This window comes from Antechinus flavipes, chromosome 4, assembly GCF_016432865.1.
Source record: "Antechinus flavipes isolate AdamAnt ecotype Samford, QLD, Australia chromosome 4, AdamAnt_v2, whole genome shotgun sequence".
NCBI lineage: Eukaryota > Metazoa > Chordata > Mammalia > Dasyuromorphia > Dasyuridae > Antechinus > Antechinus flavipes.
This window is the reverse complement of record NC_067401.1, coordinates 79,452,246-79,469,830: the sequence shown is the minus strand read 5'-3', so window position 1 is coordinate 79,469,830 and position 17,585 is coordinate 79,452,246. Positions and strand designations below refer to the sequence as shown.

General features: G+C 33.9%; 1 protein-coding gene across 1 annotated transcript in view; it reads right to left on the bottom strand.

The window, feature by feature from the left end:
- Positions 1-17,585, bottom strand: part of DNAH14 (dynein axonemal heavy chain 14) — a 386,173-nt gene that overhangs the window by 145,104 nt on the left and 223,484 nt on the right. The window contains exons 41-45 of the mRNA XM_051996560.1: positions 16,252-16,504; positions 14,471-14,558; positions 10,541-10,791; positions 7,893-8,006; positions 4,148-4,300 (exon numbers count right to left, since the gene is read on the bottom strand). Coding sequence (XP_051852520.1) covers positions 4,148-4,300; positions 7,893-8,006; positions 10,541-10,791; positions 14,471-14,558; positions 16,252-16,504 — 859 coding nt within the window. The remainder of the gene's footprint in view (positions 1-4,147; positions 4,301-7,892; positions 8,007-10,540; positions 10,792-14,470; positions 14,559-16,251; positions 16,505-17,585) is intronic.

The window sequence follows — 17,585 nt, the reverse complement described above, 5'->3', positions numbered from 1 at the left end:
CAGGAATATTTGTTACCATGACGAATATAGTATAAATCTAAATAAAGGACAATGTTATGAGTAAAGTATGATTGACACTAAGAACCCCTAAAACAGTAGTATAATAATAACAATTATAAGAGATAAGTGGAGTTAAATAAATTGATTACTCTTCCCTTCCATTGACTAGCTTGAGGCAGTGAAAAGATGCTGATATTCTTGTAGTGTAGTGTAGTGTAACCAGGTGTGGAAAAAGCCCAAATATCTCTAATGAACCAAATCAATCATAGACTTTGGACTAAGTGTAAAAAAATCCTTTTTGATTAGTTTACAATTCCTTGATAGCCCTCTGATGAAGTAGTACAGTAAGTTTATTGATATTGGTCAAGAAAATTTGTTTGTATCATCTATGAAAAAAATCCAATTTGGAACCTAGCAATTTTTATGTCAGACAGCTTAGTAAGAGATGCTCTATCCCAGTTCCTGAGAAGCAACCCACTTGAGAAGAGCAGGGTGTGGGTCTTCATCTCTCCACCTTCTGGACCAGAAGAAGATTTTCTGAGCTTAAAAGGGTCCAAAGGATCCTAGGCTCTCAATCAGCATATAAATTTTCTAGAAAGCCCAGAAGAAGAGGAATAGGCAGTAATAGCTATATTGGGAGTCAAGAACAAGCTAGAAACATTGAGGAAATGTGACTTCAAATCCAGCAGAAAAACTATCCTCTGCTTAAATGGATCTTTATGAGTAATACCCTGGGAAGGGGAGGAAAGGACTTTCAGAAACCAGGACTTCAAATTATTGTCTTTGCCACATAAGGTCTATATTTAAGCCCACTTTTCCATTGTATTCCACATGTCCATGTGAAAGAGTATCACCAATAATGTTTTATATCAACTCTTCTTATTATACCATCTTAATAAATATTTCTTTCTAAAAGCTAATTAAGTCTAATTGACTGATGGATACCACAACAGGGGCATCATATCCATGGGTATTAGAGAGCCATAGCATTACAAATGACATCTGGCCTCTAAAGGCTACTCTTAGAAATATGAGAGGCATGGCAACCTTACTATGAGGATTGATCTACCAAAGCAAAGATAGATTGAGAAAATAACTCCCAGAGTACATGGTATACATAAGCTTATTGGGATGCCAGGTATCTAGGATCTCAGTTATCTAGATACTGTGATTAATCTGTGAGGAAAATCGTAGCTAACAGGCTGCAGGAGAGTGCATGCTCACTCCTGGTCAAAACATTGAGAATTGTGTGCAAAATTAAACTTTGATTGTCAGCTCTCTTCTGGCTGATGAATAACAGATTGGAAGCAGCCAAGAAGGAATGGAGTGACAAGATCTGAAGTACTGAGAAGTGAAATATAATAGCAAGAGAGACAGAAGAAGCCTAGGGTCATTTGGTTTATGGATTACAATGACAGTTGTAGAAGGCAAAATCTTGTGATCCTTTTTTTTGGAAATATTAAGACAATGCTTTTTAATATTTAAAAATAAATTCAAAATAATTTTTATTGGGAGGTGGAGTACATTTGATCAGGAAAGTAAATTCCAATTACATGGAAGATGTAGTTTAAGCCAAATTTTGAAGAAAAAAAGGATTCTAAGACTGAGATAAGATGGAAATACATATTGGACTTCAGAATAGCCAGAAAGATGAGAAGAGTGTTATGTGTAAGGAACAAGATGGCTGGATGGAGAATGAAGGAAGTAAAATGATGCATTTTTGAAAGAGTGGGTTGGGACCAGGTTGTAAATGGCTTTAAAGACCAAGAGTTTATATTTGATCTTAAAGACGAGGCAGTAAGGAGGCATCAGTGTTTGAGTAGAGAAATGACATTATTTTATCTGCACTTTAGGAAAATTACTTTGGCAGCTATGTGAAGATATTTGTAGAGAGGAAATACAAGCAGGAACATTAATAGAAGCCCGATGTTATTAGCTTTATAGACTTCTTTTGTCAAGAAGAAATATTTTGGGCTTGTTTGTACATGTTTCTGGTTGATACAGTTTTTTAAAAAAGTGTTACCAAGGGAAGAAACAAAGACATACTTATGGGAATGGGTGGTAGAAAGAGTAATAAGGACAACAGCAGCAAGAGAGAGCATTTCAAGACCATAAGGAGATGAAATGGCTACCCAAGTTGGAGTCCAGAGACTGAAGAAGCTAAGGGTTGATTGCATTGGTACTGTAACTATTCCAACTTTTTGCAGCCAGAATGGTTGTTTGTGGATCTCTGGTGTTTGATGACTTTGCATTTGGGAGAATAGGTGTTGATTGCTGTCCTTCATTCTTGAAGAGGACGGAAATGACATTATGTTAGATTTGAGTTACAGTATGTACAATTGTGGTTAAGCAGATCAATATAAGCAGGGAGTGTTCTGCCACATGTCAGACAGAAACAGTCCCCATGACATTTGGGGTAGTTTCTCTAACTTTGTACATTTTGTGTTTCTTCTAAACTAGTTTAATTCTGCTTTGCTCACAGAGCACAGCATCTTCTCTGATTAGGGTATAGCATGCTGGGTAATCCTGTATAAATGTCTCCCATGTTATACAATCAATTCTAAAGTTAAGAGACACCTTGAGAGTGTCCCTGCATCACCTTTTCTGACCACCTCATGAGCACTTGCCTTGTGTGAGTTCCCCATAAAATAATTTTTTTGGCAAGCATGCATTTGACAATTGATCAATGTGGCCAGACCAACAGAATTGAGCTCTCTGCAGTAGAGTTGGAATGCTTGGCAGGTTAGATCAAGAAAGGACCTCAGCATCTGGTATCTTATCCTGCCAGGTGATCTTCAGAATCATCCTAAGACATTTGAAATGGGAGCACTTTGGTTTTCTGGCATGGTGCTAGTATTCTGTTCAGGTGTCACAGGCATACAACAATAGGGTCAGCACAAAGGCTCTGTAGACCTTTAGTTTGTTAGCCAGTCTAATACCTTTACTCTCCTGCACTTTCCTTCAAAGCCTCACAAACACTGAGCTAGCTCTGGCAATGTGTAGGTCAATCTCATTATAAATTATATACTAAATATGCAGTGACTGTTTCCAACTTCTCCTCTTGCCACCTAAGATAGCAGACATTTACTCTAAAATTTTTTTTTCATGCCCTGTAAACCTATATTTTACATATTTTGTCATGGTTAATTTATTGAGATGGGCAATGATATGGTCATTCTTGTGCTTAAAAAAAACCTATTTTGGCAATTGATGATTTGGAATGGGCACTGACATGTAGCAAGGAGAACATCCAAAAGGTTACTGTCATAGTCCAGAAATGCAGCTTTTTTCACTGGCTTTTTTTTTTTTTACTAGGGTTGAGGCTACATGAATGGAGAGAAGGCATGTATAAAAGATATGTTGTGAGTGTAGAAATTACAGGATTCAACAATAGACTGGACATATGGAGTAAGTGTAAGGTAGGAGTCAAGGATAATAACTGTTGATAATGGGGATGACTGTGAGCATGGTAGTGAACTTGAATAAAAAAAAAACAGACGAAAGGGAGGACTTAGGGAGAAAGAAAATGAGTTCAGTTTTTGAATGCTGAGTTTAAGGACATTGAACTGAGATGGCCTATCAGGCAGTTGGAGATACAGGACTGTTAGAAGAAAAATAACTAACAGGGAATTGATATATAAGATAAGGAAAGCACTTTCTTCTCCAGAATGAATTCCAGTGATCTCTCCTTAATGACCTAAAAAAAGGGGATCCTGAAAGAGCTGAAAGATATGATTTCTTAGCTACTATTAATAATATTTGAAAGATCATGTGAAAACCAGAGAGATTGGAGAAGGGCTGAAAAATATAAACCCTTATACTCATTCTCTGACAGTTATAGATGAAATATTAATGGGTCTTGAAAAGTCATATGCAAACTAAGATATCAGCTTTCAAAATAGCAAGTTTGAGGAAATTAAAGCACCATAGATTTAATTAATAGGTTTTCTAGAGAAAAATGAATTATTACACCTAATTCTATAAATATAACATTTTAACCTTTTCAAATAAACACAAATATGATTGTCTGAAACTGTATTTACAAAATATGTCATTAAATTACAATAGTATTTTAAATCACTTACATTAAACTACTTATTAGCATTGGCTATAGTTTTGTTTTATTCTAATTTATTTTTATTAATACCTGCAATTAGTACAGGATATTTGTTCTTTAAAAAAAGAGTCATCAAAAAGGAGTAAGATACTGAATCTCTAGTAGCAAAGTGATGATTAAACTCTATGTAATTCTGCTTGATTATATCCATGGATGCTTGAAAACCACTTCCGTATGAAGATCCTAAATTTAAAAAGAAAAAAAGACAAGTGATTTTTGGGTTTATTTTAAATCTGTTTCTAGGGTAAAAAGCCACACAAACCTAACTTTAAAATATCCAAGTAATTTCTGGAAGATTAGAAAACTGTGTGTGTGTGTGGTGTATGTATGTATGTATATATATATATATATATATATATATATATATATATATATATATATATATATTATATATATATATATATATATATATGAGAGACATAACTGGAAAGGAAATTTCTCCTGAAGTCATGGACTCTATACCATTTTGGTGAATTTTTTTCATCTAAGGCATTTCTTTGTGTTATCTATCCATTTGTCTAAAGAATATCCTAAGGTATTCTTGTTCCACTTTCTGGAGCAACAGTGTATTGGAAAGCAAATGGGAAAATGTCAGCTAGAAATACTATCCAATTAAATAGTATTTTTAATCTTGACTTCTGCTGCTCCCTATTGTCCTGTTTCTATGAAATATTGACCTTCTTACTTGACATTGTTAAGTAGTTCTGGGAAAGCAACACTTTCCGTGAAACAATCTTGTAGGAGCCAGTTAATTCCATGCCTATATAAGCAAGTGAGGATTACATGCTGGAGCAAAGACAGGTATTTTTGTCATTGGCAGATAAATATTAAGGTAAGAATGTGGGTAAGGTAGAAGGCAATGACATTAGCTTTTTCATTTACCTTTTCATTTTACTAATATTCATTTTCATGTTAGTGTGGAGGGTCTTGGAAGAAAGAGTAGCTTTATAGCACCAGTCTCAACATATATCTTCTGCAGCTTTCTTTTGGGAGAAGATGATTTATTTTTAGGGTGGAGAGATACAAGATCTCCATCTGGGATTAGGATAGTGCTTGGCACATAATAGGAACTTAATGTTTATTATTATTATTGAAAAATATTTCAGGAAGGGTATAAAATATCTATCAGAGATTAGGATATAGTACCTGGCACATATTAGATGTTTAATAAATATTATTGAAATTATTTTTGGGGAGAGTTCAAGACTTTAATTAGGGACTAGTACAGTGCCTAGCACTTAATAAATATTCATTGGCTGTCTAGTGCAGGAATAATCTATTCCTAAATCAGAAACTAGTCTGGATACATGGATTGTATCATGTATGTAACATTTTGTACTAGTACTCCCTATTTCGTGGAACAAATTTTTTTTTTTTTTTTTTTTTTTTACTTATTCTCCAAGATTTTTACTGGTTTTTCATTTACTTAGCATTAAGCTTCCTTTTTTTCTGATCATTTCTTTTACATTGCTGTAGTCAATGAATGCAGCTTTTAGTTCTGGTTGTTTCATTTTATGTTAGCTAGTAACAATCTTTCTATATTTCTCTGATTCCTTGAATTATACTGCATAATAATACTCCACTAAGTTCACATGCCCTTGTTTTTTAGTCATTCCTCAATAATGGATATTTACTTTGTATCTAATTCTGTGCTACAACAAAAGTAACTGCTTAGAATTTTGTGACATATGTTTTACCTTTGTATATGTCTTTGACTTTCTTTGCACTCAATAATGGAATGACTGGGAAAGAGGATTAATGTGGCAACTTCATTATTTTTTTAAAAAACATAATTCCAAATTGCATCAAAGAATGGTTGAATCAATTCACAACTCCACCGACAGTTCATTAGTGTGTCTTCCACAAACCTTTGGCTATTCCTGTTTTTTGTCATTGCCAATTTTCAGGATATGAGGTAAAATCTCGTTATTTTTATTTGTATTTCTTTTATGTTTGATTTGATTTTCTTTTAGTAATCCAGGCCATGTTTTCATAGGGTTATTTATGGTTTGCAATTCTTCTTTTGAAAACTTTTATTTCCTTTGACCACTTATCTCTAGAGGAATGACTAGGTGTTAGATAGTTCTATAAATTTCTTAAGCATCTCAGATTTTAGACTTTTTAAACAATAATATTAATTCAGACATATTTTTTCACTACAATTTCTCTTTTTTATTCTTGATTATTTGTGTAAAAGTTCTTTTTTTTTAGTTTTATGTAACTAAAACTCATATTTTTTCTTTTCTGAATTCTTTTCTCTTTTTCATGGCTGAGTATTTTTCCCATAGCCATAAATATAAAAGATATTTCCTTTGGTTCTCATCTGATACCTTTTATTTATGTTATCTTTTATATTATGCCAACATATTGAGCTTTTTGAAGAATGTGGCCTAAGGTAATTTCTACAAACAATTGTTAGTTTTTCTAGCATTTCTTGTGAAAAAAAAAAGGAATTCTTTTCTTATCTAATTTAACTTCTTGGGTTTATCAAATAATAGTCTACTCTTTTTAATTGCTTTTGCTGCTTGTTCATCTAGTATTTCCCAAAGAAATAGTGTATTATTAGCATGCTATTATACTAATTATTTATAATTATAGTTACTTGTAATAACTAGTATAATCATCTAAATAAGTGACATAATTCTTATGCCCAAAAAGTTATCAAATTGTGCATACCCTTTGATCCAGCAGTGTTTCTATTGGGCTTATATCCCAAAGAAATACTAAAGAAGGGAAAGGGACCTGTATGTGCCAAAATGTTTGTAGCAGCCCTGTTTGTAGTGGCTAGAAACTGGAAAATGAATGGATGCCCATCAATTGGAGAATGGCTGGGTAAATTGTGGTATTTGAATGTTATGGAATATTATTGTTCTGTAAGAAATGACCAGCAGGATGAATACAGAGAGGCTTAGAGAGACTTACATGAACTGATGCTAAATGAAATGAGCAGAACTAGGAGATCATTATACACTTCGACAACGATATTGTATGAGGACATATTTTGATGGAAGTGGATTTCTTTGACAAAGAGACCTGAGTTTCAATTGATAAATGACGGACAGAAGCAGCTACACCCAAAGAAAGAACACTGGGAAACGAATGTGAACTATCTGCATTTTTGTTTTTCTTCCTGGTTTATTTATACCTTCTGAATCCAATTCTCCCTGTGCAACAAGAGAACTCTTTGGTTCTGCAAACATATATTGTATCTAGGATATACTGCAACATATCTAACATATATAAAACTGCTTGCCATCTAGGGGAGGGGGTGGAGGGAGGGAGGGGAAAAATCGGAACAGAAGCGAGTGCAATAGATAATGTAGTAAAAAAAATTTCCCTGACATGGATTCTGTCAATATAAAGTTATTATAAAATAAAAATTAAAAAAAAATAAGTGACATAATTCAGAGTAAGAGTTCAAGAAATATAAAATCTCAATGTAATATTTCATGAATTAAGTATTAGCTAGTTTCAATAACTTTTAAAATCAAAATCTAAAACACATCTCCAAGTGTTTTATACCATATTTAGAGTGAGAAGTTCAATGGGATAACCTACACCTCCTATTAAGTTCAAATCAAGCCTCAGACATTTAACTAGCTATGTGATCTTAGGCAAGATCTTCTGTCTACCTCAGTTCTCTTATCTGTAAAATGGGTATAGTAAAAGCATAATGTTATGAGGACAAAAAGATCTTATTTTAAAAGTGCTTTGCAAACTTTAAAGCACTGAATAATTGCTAGATAATTATACAGAATATCATAATTAATCTTACCGTGAATTAAACTTTCTGAATTAGGAATTAAATTTGACCAAGGTATGAAATCACAATTCTGAAAATCCACAAAATAAGCAAAGATTGTACGTTCTCCTGTTGGCAAGCGGATACCTAACAATATTTGAAAGAGGCAAAAACAATTAAAGAATATCATGGAAGTAGAGATCTATAGTTGACAGGGCCCATGGAGGCCATCTAGTCCAACCCACTCATTTTACAATTGAGGAAACTGAGGCCCTCAAAGATTCAGGTCCTTATTTTATTAAGCATGAGCAACAATAATAAGAACTAATATATAGTGCTTACTATGTGTGAAACACTGAGTTAAACACTTTGCAAATATTTCATCTGATCATTACAATATCTCTGGGAGATTGCTATTATCATCCTCATTTTACTGAGGCAAAAGGAGATTAAGTGATTAAGGGTTATATAGCTAGAACAGGCCTGAGGAGAGATTTCAACTCAGGTGTATGCATAAGCCCAGGGTTCTATTCACAGAGATATCAAGTAGGATTTAAACCAAGCATCCCTTCAGTCCAGGACACACATGTTCCTCCAGTGTGCTGAACTTCCTTCCAAGGTTCATTGATGGCAGGTACTTCAGAAACTATAGAATACACACTTGAAAATGATTTTTTTTGGGGGGGAGGCAGCTAGATGGTACAGTGGATAGAGCACCAGCCCTGAAGTCAGGAGGACTCGAGTTCAAATCTGACCTCAGACACTTAACACTTCCTGGGCAAGTCACTTAACACCAACTGCTTCAGCAAAAAATAAAAAAAAAGAAAAAAGAAAACGATTTTTTGATACCCATCTTGTTACTTTGTAATGTAAATTATGTTAATGAAATGAGATGATATATGTAAAGCACTTTGTATATCTCAAAGTACTATAAATCACAATAGTTATTTATGTATTTTTACATAATTAAATTTACAAAATTTAAATGCTATTTAAATTAATCATCAGAATCATAGAAAACCAAATATTCATCAAAAGTATATCTTTGGACAGCTAGGTGGTGCAATGCATAAAGTATCAGCCCTGAAGTCAGAAGGATCTGAATTCAAATGTAACCTCAGACACTAAATACTTCCTAGTTGTATGACCTTGGGCAAGTCACTTAACCCAATTGTCTCAGTCAAAAAAAAAGTATATCTTTAAACACTAAATAAAAAATGATGATAAAACATTATATATTTATATATATGTATGTATATACATATATATAAAGTAGGCATTGATTCAATATGTATAGAATTGACTTGTCAATCAATAAGCATTTTACTAATTGCCTACTACATGCCCCAAACTGTTCTAGGCAATGGAGTTACAAATACAATGGCAAAATGGTCTCTGTCCTCAAGATTTTTATGTTTTTTTGAGAAAGGTTATATGTCTTGGTGATCTTGGTTACGAGGTCAAGGAAAGGTTTCCCATGAAAATTGAGTTTGAAGTTAGTCTTAGTTAGATTAGTGAGTTAAAAAGGGAGAGGGGAGGAGAGAACGCATACCAGATGTGTTATAATCAGCACATAAGCATGGAGATGAGAGGCAAAACATCATGTGGAAAGCATCATTAGGTCAGTTTTGCTTAGCTGAAGGGCAAGGAATAGTAGCTAGTGTGATAAATTTTGATTCAGGAGTCTCTGAGTTCAAAAAATATGCATTTATGATCCTGAGGAAGTCATATGCCATTAAATCACTGTCTGCCTCAGTTTCCTCATCTATAAAATGGGGATTATAATAATAACACTATATTCTGGGCCTATGAAACAATATATGCAAAGCATTTTTCAAATTTTAAAGAACCATATAAATTTTAGCTATCAGATTATATGAGGGGGACAGATTTATGAGTAGCCTGGAATGATAGGCTAGGGTTAGATTGGGAAGGATTTTTAATGCCAAACAAGATTTTATATTTGATACTGAAGGAAATAGGAGTTGATTGGGTAGGATAGTGACATGGTTAGCTTTAATTTAGGAAACTCACTCTGCAAACTCCTTTTTAAAAAGTCTTTAAAATTTAATATTTTATTTTTTCCCTCATTACATATAAACAATTTAAAAAATATTTGTTTTTAAAGCTGAGTTTCCTCCTCTCCTTATTGAGAAGACACAATGTTAAATAAAACATTTTCTGGAATTTCTTTGAAGGATGGATGAAGAGAAACTTGAAAGAGAGATTGATAAATAGGTTATTAAACTATCCCAGGCAAAAGAGTATGAGAATTTGAATTGGAATGGTTATTGTGTGGGTGGAGAGAAGGGGAAGGATGTAATAGCTATTGGTGAGGTAGAAATGATTAGATTTGGCAACTGCTTAGATATAGAAAAGGATAGAGGGTGGGGAGTTTAGTGTCACAATGACATGTTGAATTTGGGTGACTGAAAGGACAGATTCAACAGAAATGGGGTAGCTAGAAAGATGGTTAGGTTTTTTGTTGTTGCTGAACTCTTCTGTAAAATTGTTGGAGGTCATAATGAGTTTTGTAAAAACTCAAAATGTATCAAAACATTTTTAAAAAGGTATTTATACTCAAATATAAACAAATTTCACGTAAGATTTAGAATAAATGGAAAACAAGTTCAAATTACTTGCCCTTTTTTGTTTAATTCTGTGCATGTGTCAGAACATACCATATGGTGGATCTCCTCCAAACAATTCATGAACAAGGTTGTCGAAGTCATAGGTTATTTTCCGGAGAGCCGCAAATCCATGCCCTGAGCCAAACAAGATATCATCTTCATGTTCATCTTCACGTTTCAAAATTCCTCCAAATGACCAAGTAAATGCAAACACAAAAAGCTTATCAAGCATTAGACATAAATTTTCAGGATTTCTCTGAAGAAACCACTTCGATCCCCTTTCTTGGTCAGTGAGAATGGTTCTGTGATATGGAACGAAAGGATTTAAAAGCACAGAGAAGGAATGAAAAGACGATAAAGAAATCAGTTCATTAATTTATTCATATACTTTTGCTTAAAAATTGTCGTTATTAAATATTTCTGTAGCATTAGATTAAAAAACAAAGTGTAGTTATGAAAACTTAAGGGTTGACATTGTATAATTCTTTAATGGTGATCATATGACAATTATTTCTTATTTAAAAAGATGAGATATTACATAAAAGGAATGTTCAGAATCTTTACAATATTTAGTTTATCTTTTTCAATAACATTTGCAAGTTTGGGGTTTTCTTTTCTTCTAAAATGAAACTTGATTTTTAAATATATAAATGTGAGGCATCTGTGACTTTGTCAATATCAGTAAGGAAATCTTGCTGTTGAAATTCCCTCTATCAAAACATCAACATGTCTGTAATTTAATAATAAGTAAGTTGCCCAGGATCTCAGAGCTGTCATTTGAACACAGATCTTTCTGACCCCAAGATTTTGAACTCTTACTAAACCAAACCTATATTGCTTTTTAATTGTTTTGTGTATAAAAATATAATAATTAAGAAAAAATAATTTCTTCTTTTTAGCTCAAAGGGAAAGAGTTTCTGAGGTCACTTAGTAAAACCTGTAGCTGAGCAGAAGTCATCCAGGAGGATTTAGTATTTGAGTCTTTGGTCCTGAACTGGATCCTTTGAGGGTTGGGGCTTCTTGTTAGTGGGTTTGGTCCTGGAGGTTAGAACCCAGTTGCTGAAGGTCCTGATGCTAAAGATGAAGGTGACTGCTGTCTAAGGCATATATCTGAATTGGGCGAAATATGAGAGTGAAGCTTTGTTCTTGACCTCTAGTCCATCAACAGCACTTTGTCCAGATCTCAGTACAGTGATTATAAAACTGAGCTGCCGAGTTGATGCACTGAGTTTCAGGGTGGTAGCAAGTCTCTAGGATAGTAGATGGCAACAGAAGAATAAAATGACTCACTACAATAGCAGATTTTAACTGCAATGAATGGGAGAGATGCTATAGACCAGAAGAATAAACAGAGTTTTGATTTTCAGAAAAAGGGAAACAAATGTTCTCTATAAATCAGTAGCATCAAATTCAAATAGAAACAGAAGACCACTAAACCATGCATAAGAATGCCTTTAAGCCACATATTTAGAAAACCACATGTTAATATTATCTATGCTTCAATGTATTTTGTTAAATATTTTCTAATTACATTGAATATGGTTTGGGTCACACTTGGAAATGTTGCACACCAGGTAGGCTTGCAGGCTGTATGTATTAACCTATCATAACCTATAGATCAGTCAGCTAAGTGTCAGTTTCTGGCAACATTCCAGAATATATGGCTAAAGAGATTTTGTGCACACACAGAACAGAAGCAGAAATAATGAATAACAATAAGTCAGATTGAGTTAATTTCTTGATAATGCTATGATTGATATATCAGGATATGCTGATGGATCAGGATATAATGCAGGTACATTTTGGCTCAGCATTTGGCAAGATATTTCACTTGTCAACAGACAAAATGGAAGAATGCCATCTAGAAATTCTAAACAGGCATTGTTGGATCCAAGGTAATGGAAGAAAATTTCATAGGTTTAAATGTTAACTTCTCCATTTGGGTTAAAAGAATAAACTTCTCAAGTACAAGGTTGAGATGGCTACATAAGAGTTTGGAAAAAGAGCCATGAATTTCAGTCTGAATGAAAAGTGTAATATGATCACTCCAAAAACTAATGTGACAAGTGACATCAAGGAAGACATGATGTCCAGAAAGTGGCAGGTGATGGTCAATTAATTAATGGGCACTTATCAATCACCTTTTATTTACTTGGCACTGTATTTGCACAGGAGTTAAAATAAAAAAAGAAAGAAAAAGAAATGATCCATACTTTCAAGGAGCTAAACATTTTGCTGTGCCTTGTTATGATCAGACAATATAGGAAGCATTTCATTCAGTCCTGTGTGGCACATTTGAGGGAGAACATTGATAAGAAAGAATATACAGGAGAGTAATTAGGATAGTGAAGGACTTACAAAGCAAACCATGAGGAGTATCTGAAGGAACTAGACCCATTTAAGCTCTAGAGGAAATACTTCAGCAGAAAATGATATTGTCTTCCAGCATTTGAAAGGTTGACATATGATGAAGAGATTACCCTTAATGTTAGAACCAGCCCTCAGAATTTTTCAAAGTAGCAAAATTTAGGCTTGATGTTAGGAAAAAAACTTTCCAACAGTTAGTTATGTCAAGAGAAATAGGCTGCCTTAAGAAATACTAGATTCCCCTTCACTAGATGTCTTCAAGCAAAAGCTGGATGATGACTTCTTGGTCATATTAGAGAGAAAATTCTTCTTTGAAGAGAGGTTGGTTCAGATGGTCTTTGGTATCCCTTTTAAATCTGAGATTCTTGGTCCTGGCTATGATTTACTTGAACTGCTCCCTTATCAGAGTTTAATTTATTGTTTTGTGAATTGTCTAAACTTCAGAAAGGGAAAGAGATATTAATAATGCAGATTAAATTTAAGTGTATCATGAGCAAATTTCCACTCCAACCTCCCCATACTCCCTAGCCAGCTGTTAAATATTTATCTTTATGTCTTTGCTTATAAGCAACACTGGCATAAAGTCTCAGGATTTCATAATAGGCTACAGTGAACAAAAGTCTTCTCCTGTGGCCCCAACAGCTCCATTTGCCTAGAACAACAGAGATTGGGCATCATTTGGTGCATTGAAATTACAATTTAGTAAGATTATAGTTAATAAGAATATTTAAAAAGATTACAAGGCAGCTAGGTGGCACAGTGAATAGATTGCAGGGTTTCATCTTAGTTCAAATTTGGCTTCAGATGTTTACTAGCTGTGTGATCCTGGCCAAGTTACTTAATCCTGTTTGTCTGAGTTCCATTATCTATAAAATAATCTAGAAAAGGAAATGGCAACCTTTCTCCAGTATTGTCAAGAAAACTCCAAATGGCGTCATGAAGAGTTGGACATAACACAAACAGCTGAACAACAACGGAGATTATAGTTACCTGAAAATAGTTCTTGACAATTTATTCCTTTCTTATATATAGATTCTGGTCCACTGAACTCATATGGTACTTACTACATTAACAACTAAGCTTAATCATAGAAAGATTTCTGAGACAATTGCAGCAGGTTGGAACTCTGAAAAGGTGTACTTGAATCTAAGACAGCAGAGCACTTAAGGCTAAGTACTTACTCAGTGTGAGATAATGGTTCTATAAACATTAAGATACTTAGAGGATATGGTGATGTGATGGCTCTCCTCAAGATTGGAGCCTGCTGAATGTGTTGTGGTGAGGCAATTATAGGGAAGGATTGAAGGGCTGAGGGAGAGAGTCAGAGTCTCTCTGCTACAATGTGCTCAGCAGGAAAGACTTTAGGCTTCAGACTCCAGAGTCCAGGATCCATCTTTGACAAGCTATGTGGCAACTTGCCAGACTCCTTCACTTCTCCTCCTAAAGACCAAGGACTTTGACTGACCTTGACTCTGACTGATCCTGAGGCCCTCCAGAGAGCTAGCCTGGACATTACAGACAATTATGCAAAAGCTATGATAAATCTGTGATAAACCAATTTGAAATAGATGCTATCAATATGCTGATTCATACCAAAATCCATTTGTGACTGACCTTTTCAATTTTTCAATGTCTCGCGGCCTGACTCTAACACCAAATCTATTTTTTGGGCTTATTTTTGATATTAGAGTTGGATCAATAGCTGAAAAAAGAGAAAGAAAAATTTAATTTTTTAAAGCAATGAATAATTTCCTATCTTTTAAGTTAGCTAAGCAAAAGTTTCTACCATTTGAGTTTCAAAATGTGGTAAAGAAATTTGTAAAAATATTGCATTAGATTTGCTTTTTCAAATTGATTATGGAGTGAATAAGATGACTCATTGTTCCCAGTGAGGAAGAAAATATTCCCTTATCTGCTGTCTACATTTTTGTATTCATCCAAGGTATCCCTCTTTATAAATTACAGAATAAGGTTCTCCTATGTAGTCTTCTAGTATTATGTAAATATATTCTTTAGGATATCAAATGTTTTCCTTTGGTTTGTAGCCTTTTGGTTCTAGATCACATTTAGAAGGTATGAATAGGCTTGCTATACAATACAGAAGTTTTTCCTAAATTGTGTTCTATGTGGCCTTGGCATTCCATGAAACAGAAATATAAGTTCTATGAGAAAGCACTTTATTCTAACTAATTCACCACAAAATTTGGGTAGGAGTTCATCTATGTTAGGATAGCCATCAGCCACAGAACTATTCTTTTTAGTTTGCTACTCTAATCACCTCAACTCCCTCTCCACAAACTATGAACAGAGAAAAATCTAAGGCTGGTGATTTCTATGTTTCAGTGACAGGGAATTAATTCCCTTCCTATAGAGTCTCTTAGATCTCTGAACCAAAGATCAAAGGCTAGGACCAGGATCTAGCCTAGGACCTTTATCCCAGGAATTCTTTTTCTGTCATGGTCAAGAACAAGGTTTATATTCTTTATCAACACATGAGTTTCTTTTTTTAAAAAAAAATATAGCTTTTTATTGACAAAACATATGCATGGGTAATTTTTCAACATTGACCCTTGCAAAAACTTCTGTTCCAACTTTTCCCCTCCTCCCCTCTATCCCCTCCCCTAGACAGCAGGCAGTCCCATACATGTTAAACATAATACAATGAGTTTCTATAATTGTGAGACGATTCTATAGAGAGGTTAAGAATAGATTCCAGATAAATTTTTACAATGTACTATTTTCCGGGAGTGTTGAGGAAGAAAAAGTTATGAAAGTAAGGCAAAGCTTAAAGAGAAGGTAAAGTAGAAGAATATCATCAATGATGCATCAAATTATATCTGATTTTATTTAATTTTTATTATAAAGAAGAATCATAAAAATTCACATTAGTCCAGAAATTATATTGTTATTAAGGAATTTATAGCATTCTCTGTTACTCCCTTCCCTTTTCCCCATCCTTTCTTGCTAGGTGGTATAATGGTAAGAGTTCTAGGCCTTCAGTCAGGAAGATCTGAGTTTAGAGCTATCCTCAGAAATATACAGTTGTGTGACTCTAAACAAATATCTTCAATTTTACCTCTGAATACTTCCCAAGAATCTTTTTTTTCTCCTGCATAAGATGTTTTGTTTTTATGCTTTGCATATACCATATAATCTTCCTGTGATATCTTTCTCTATTTATATCCAGCACTGAAATATAGCTTGAACCTTCTTTTCTAATCAACATGTAACTTGCAAATAAACTTCATCATTCATATAAGGGGTTTTATCTTCCCAACCAGAATGCAAATGCTTGATGGGGAGAGGTGTACATTTTCTTTCAAATTTTATCCAATAAGCTTTCAAGAAAAGGAAATGACTTCAATAAAATTACTTGGAAAAACTATTCCACTTACATTTACCAAAAACTCCATTATTTTTCATGAAATCAAAAAAAACATCAAGAATCCTGCAGAGATTTGTTAAAATTGGTATTTCAAGTACAGAGAATGGCTGCATATTATTATTCTTCCTTAAAAATAATAGACCTTCTTCCACACTTTTTTTAAACATTTGTTCAAGATGATCTAATGCTGTTTGTGGAAGAAATGATGAAACTTTTATAAGCCATGTTTTAACAAATGGCTGCCATCCTAGATCAGCAGGATCCTAGAAATGAAAAAAAAATAGTGTGAGCTCATAGACATTAAATATCACTAACAAATGAAAATTTACTATGAAAATACTTATATGAGTGTCTCCAAATATGACTTTTATGAATATTTTACATTTTCTAATTGTGGTTTGGATATGGCTTTTCTTCCTCTGCTTACTCCTCCTCCCCATTTCTATTGGTAGAAATAGACTAAGATAATGTTTTCCTCAAGCTATAGTAGGATGTAGCTGGTTGACAGAGAGATCAGAATAGTCAGATTATCACCCACAGGATAGTCTGCCTCAACCTTAGGAGCCCAACGATCCTTGTTATTTTTACAATCTATCAGTTTGCTGACTGCAATGAACTCCCTGAATAAGATAGTTTATAGGATCTTCTACTATTTACCCTTTTCCAAGACCAACTCTAGGCAACATTGTGAAGGAAGCAGAGTTGGTGAGTACTAAACTTTGTTTGTCTTTTTCCCCTTAGAGGATTCTTTCCTTAACTTCCTGTCTCCTGAAGCCTAGTGCCCTCATATTCTCTCCTTCTTCCCCTCTATCGAAATGGGCTCTCAGATTGGCATTGATCTTGTCACTGATTCATGGCACTGAAGATATGGTATATTGTGCCAATATTAATATGACTAATAACAACTTATGAGTTATTCCTCTGAGAGTTTAAATTTTAACATGGATCACAAATTGAAGATAAAATGATTTTTGGTTCTAATTGTGGAATTCAGGTTTTTGAGTGAAGGATGATTTGGGGGGAAATGAAGATTTTCATTGGTTTTCTCCAAATAATAAAACAGATAGCTGTTGATTTTACTTATGGGAGGATCATTCCTATTTCTCATCTAATTGAGCTATTCAATTCACCTAAGTGATAAAAGTCAAGGGTTTAATAAATATACACTTCAATTAGATTCACACAAACCATGTACTGGATCATAAACTGCACCCCTAAATCTTTCCAAAATATTCCCAATTGATTTTCTATAACATCCCTTAATAATCAACCAACTGTCTTGTATGTGTGTGTATGTGTACATACATATATGTGTATATGCACACATGTGCACCACTAGTTAAA